We start from the raw sequence: 4,885 nt of genomic DNA on the forward strand, positions 1-4,885 counted from the left end.
TCCGCCATGGCCTCCCGAACTGCCTGCTCCGCCATGGCCTCCTGAACTGTCAGCTCCGCCATGGCCCCCTGAGCTACCAGCTCCGCCATGGCAACCTGAACTGCCTGCTCCGCCATGGCTCTCGGAGCTCCCTGATCCGCCCTGGAGGCCCTCCTTGTCTCCACCTTGTTCCTGCCCTGCACCAGCCTTCAGGGTGCCCACCCCCCTCCCCGGTGTAACTGTTACGGCGCGGGACGCGCCTTCCGGGAGGGGGGAGTACTGTCACATGTATGTTCCCGTTTAGTTCCTGTTTGCCCTTATTTGGTTTAGTTCCTGTCCTCATTGTGTTAATTTGTGTCCAGCTGTGTTTGATTAATTATCTCGTTTTCTCCTTGCACATAAACCCTGTGTTCCTCCCAGAGAGAGATTGTGACAATTATGACAAAGTTTAGTTTTTTAAACAAGTTTTTAATAAATAATAGCTACATTATATCACATTGACATCTTTATGCCCCAAAAATATCAAATGTTATTTCAGAAATTAAAAATGTGCTTATCATACAAGAGGTTTGATTCTTCATTGTATTTATGAATTGCATTTTTATTGTATTATTGAATAAATAAATAGATTGGCCAAAAAATTACGTCATTGACTCCTATACTTGCTCATCTTTCCAACTGGACTTTTATATTGCACAATATTGCCTTGCTTGCTTTGGTATTAATGCATCTCTTTTAACAGAAAAAAAACATGGGTCTGCTCCCAGCTTACCTGCTTTGTTTCTCCATGTTCTTGCAGAGAGAGAAGAGTATGTGGCCACCTTCAAGGGTTCAGAGTATTTCTGTTACGACCTGTCCCCGAACCCCATTCAGAGCAGTAGCGATGAGATTACGCTCTCCTTCAAGACCCTGCAGCGCAATGGACTGATGCTCCACACCGGAAAATCTGCAGACTACGTCAACTTGGCGCTGAAGAATGGTGCCGTCTCGCTGGTCATCAACCTGGGCTCTGGGGCCTTCGAGGCCCTGGTGGAGCCCGTCAATGGAAAATTTAATGACAATGCCTGGCATGATGTGAAGGTTACCAGGAACCTTCGTCAGGTAACCGCGCAGAAAAGGCAGAGGTCGAGATTGGATACATTCAGATTCAGATTAGTAGCATCAAACTAACCCTCAGACCGTACTTAACAGTATTTAACCACTTAAATCAAGACCAGGGTCAGAAATTAACTTTTCCATTAAGGGGCAATATTTGCCCTCTGGAATTGATTCTCAGGGGCATTTTTACCTTTGTAAGGGAAATTTTTATATTTACCTAATCAAATGTGTCTGTGTTGTACTTACTTAAATTTAACCAGTTACTTCAATCAGTCTCAAAACTATAGACTGCTACTAATAAAGTATGACTATTTAATGCACCACATATACATGTAAGTACACAAAAATTGCATAATGTAAATGGCCTATAAATTAAATCTAATTACAGGGTGAAGCTGCAATATTATTATTGTTGATTATTGCTCTTGATATTGTAATTGTTAATGTTGATTAATAGAAAGCTTTTTGTTGGGGATATAATCACTGAAGCTATCTACACTGCTAATTCAATGTCTTACTTACATCTTTTAAGCACTTTGTTGTTTATGATGAGAGAATTTGCGAATGCAGATTCAGAATTCCGTCAGTGAGAGCGCACACTGAACAACTCCGGCGTTCTCAGTGGTGACGAATCCAGACGTCTCTGATTGGACATGGAATTCATATACTCAACTGAAATGTGTGTCAGTGGTTGTAACACTCAACACTGCAAGCAATGCATAAAAAGAAATATAATGCAACGTGAGCAAATCTACTGTAAATGTAATACAGAAATCAACTCTTTTTATTCAATTTACATTTCACTTTAAGCATGACAGACGTAATAGATCTAGCTTAATTGTGCAGGGGGCAATTTTTGCCCTTTATCTTGAATTTGAAGGGCATTTTTGTTCATTTTGGTGACATTTTTGCCCCAAGCCCCTGTTAATTTCCGACCCTGATCAAGACATACACCAATTTAAAATAGTTCAGGTTTCCAAATTATGTATTTGAAAGTTGCTTAAAGACGAGACTAAAATAGAAAGTTCTAGGAATTTGGTGCACTTTTATCATTTTAAATTAGCACTAGAGCTAATTTATGTAGCACAGAGCAGAGCTGATGTAAAAAGACGCTTCCAGTATTAAAGTATTCATGTAGCAGCCATGAATTCATATTTCAGACATCTGTGAACATACCTTTAACCCTGTTCCTCTTAACTAATATTTAAATTCAACCTCAGACGCTACGGCATCCATATTTTACTGTCACTATTTGATAGCGCCACCTCTCACTACATTACATGAGTACGTCACCTGTCAGCGCAGAACACGTTTGAAGTGTCAAGACTCAGAAAAGATCCTAGATGTGCACAAAGTTGGATAGGACAGGCAGTAAACATAAAAAGCTCTGTGGTGCGTTCTGTCACCAGTAAAGTTAGCAGAGAGCCAGGAATAGGAAGAGACAGTGTTTAGAACAGAGTAGACTAGATCCGTCCCAGAGGAACTCCACGGTGCAGATCTCGTCTGCTTCTCCTTTCCTTCTCTTATTTTGCCCTTTTTAAATGTTTACTAACCTGCTTTTGGGGAAATAAACTAACCTTTCATCCATGGAATGTGTCATTTACTAACCTGTTACCTTTTACTAACGTGCAACGCTGATGTACTAACCTTGGCAAGAGACCATCTTTTTTGATTGAGGAACGGTGTTCTGTTCACAGTTTTTTAATTTCCTTTCTCCCCCCTTTTCCACAAAGCACTCAGGCATTGGACACGCTATGGTAAACAAACTACATTGTTCGGTAGATATCATTCTAATTGTTTCTTAGTTTGGGTTTGCCGTGTGTCTATTTTCCTTTTTTTGAATCGTAGACATCAATTCTAAACAAAAAAAGGGGGAAAATGCGGTTGGTAATCTTTACGCTTACTTCCCCTACCCTGCCCAAATTCCCCTTTTCTTTTTCTTCTCATTACTTGGGTTTCCTCAGCTCTTTATGTCCCGTCCATCTTTTTTTTTCTTAGTTTATCTTGCATCTTTTCCTTTTTTGGGTTCTTTTGCATAAGGTTTTGCTCACCAATCGGTCTCGGCTGGCTGGCTCTGAGTTTTTCCATTGGTCCAGCTAGCTTTGAGGCCCGTTGTTCAGCATGGTGTGCATCCTGGCCACCCCGTGTACTAACACCTCTGCTCCATCAGTACATTTGAGGCTGGCATGGGTGGCCGGTCATCTCGTCTGTTGTAGTTTTTACTTTCTTTCTTCATGTGAACACGCTTATGCATGCCGGCACTTCTGCTGTGATTGGTCTCATGAGCTGCGTCGTGTTTGTGTCCTTCTCCCTCCTCTTCTCTCTTTACTCATTCCTGTGCAATCTAATCTGTGAGAAGAATTGTTCTCTCTAACCAATCATTGCTTGCATGTGGAGAGGGAGGGATAATGAAGCATGCATCCATTCAACCAGATCTGTGAGAGATGTGACTCTAATTGCCTGTGCTTTCATTTCTAACCTCTTAGCACGCCGTGTTCTTTGTTTTACCTCATGTAATAACATTGAAAACTGCTGAAACTACTCACATGCACTGGATTCAAGCGATACTAACTCTCAGAAACACACCTACTACTAACACCATTTTTGTGTCTGCTGATTTACTTTTTGTGCTCTATTAATGGCATCACTAACATTGAGCCTGGGCTAATGTGCCGCAGACTTCCTCAGCTCAGACTTACTAGAAGTTCATACCAAATACGTAAATCTAGAAAGACCAAAAAAAAAAAAAGTTAACAATAAATAAATAAGAATTCCTGAAACAGACATGAAAATGGGTTCACATTAAACCAATTAAAAGAGAAAAGCAATAAATAAATACATAAATGAGAAGCATTAATGGCAAAAACAAAACAAAGCCAAGCATCCAAATCCTTACGAGGGGGGACCAAAGCCCTGTAACAGTATTCAAGTTATATGTGAGTATAGCGTGTCCTTTCCCTGTGCTTTGTTGTGTAGGTTACAATATCCGTGGATGGAATTCTGACCACCACTGGATATACACAAGAGGACTACACCATGCTAGGCTCGGATGACTTTTTCTATGTCGGGGGTAGTCCCAGCACTGCCGATCTGCCCGGATCCGTGAACAATGAATAAATAAGAATTCCTGGAACAGACATGAAAATGGGTTCACATTAAACCAATTAAAAGAGAAAAGCAATAAATAAATACATAAATGAGAAGCATTAATGGCAAAAACAAAACAAAGCCAAGCATCCAAATCCTTACGAGGGGGGACCAAAGCCCTGTAACAGTATTCAAGTTATATGTGAGTATAGCGTGTCCTTTCCCTGTGCTTTGTTGTGTAGGTTACAATATCCGTGGATGGAATTCTGACCACCACTGGATATACACAAGAGGACTACACCATGCTAGGCTCGGATGACTTTTTCTATGTCGGGGGTAGTCCCAGCACTGCCGATCTGCCCGGATCCCCCGTTAGCAACAACTTTATGGGATGCCTGAAAGAGGTAAGTGCTCTGAAAATTGCTTCTTGAAAAAAATCATTCCATCCAGAAATCTTCCAGTAATTTAATCACCTTCTGTTGCTACTGTATTACATGTATTCATTTACTTTTTGAATGGTAGAAAGATACGACCTTGCAGCTAATTAACTATATTGATTTGCAATATTCTGATTTAACTAGTTTCTTTTTATTGAAAAAATCCTCTAAAAACGAACGAAAAAGGGAGATGCGACCTTGCAGCTTATGTGTCTGTATGTGTGTCTGAATTCAAAAAAGTAAACGAGTGTGTGTGTGTGTGTGTGTGTGTATATATATATATA

At 40.5% G+C, this 4,885-nt stretch overlaps 1 protein-coding gene across 1 annotated transcript in view; it reads left to right on the forward strand.

The window, feature by feature from the left end:
• The window catches only part of LOC107738982 (neurexin-1a-like), a 111,755-nt gene that overhangs the window by 77,066 nt on the left and 29,804 nt on the right, over positions 1-4,885 (forward strand). Inside the window, exons 3-5 of the mRNA XM_016550926.1 lie at positions 779-1,080; positions 2,811-2,834; positions 4,054-4,167. Of these exons, the coding sequence (XP_016406412.1) occupies positions 779-1,080; positions 2,811-2,834; positions 4,054-4,167 (440 nt within the window). The remainder of the gene's footprint in view (positions 1-778; positions 1,081-2,810; positions 2,835-4,053; positions 4,168-4,885) is intronic.

The sequence above is a fragment of the Sinocyclocheilus rhinocerous genome, unplaced genomic scaffold (genome assembly GCF_001515625.1).
Source record: "Sinocyclocheilus rhinocerous isolate Xijiao unplaced genomic scaffold, SAMN03320098_v1.1 scaffold735, whole genome shotgun sequence".
Lineage (NCBI taxonomy): Eukaryota > Metazoa > Chordata > Actinopteri > Cypriniformes > Cyprinidae > Sinocyclocheilus > Sinocyclocheilus rhinocerous.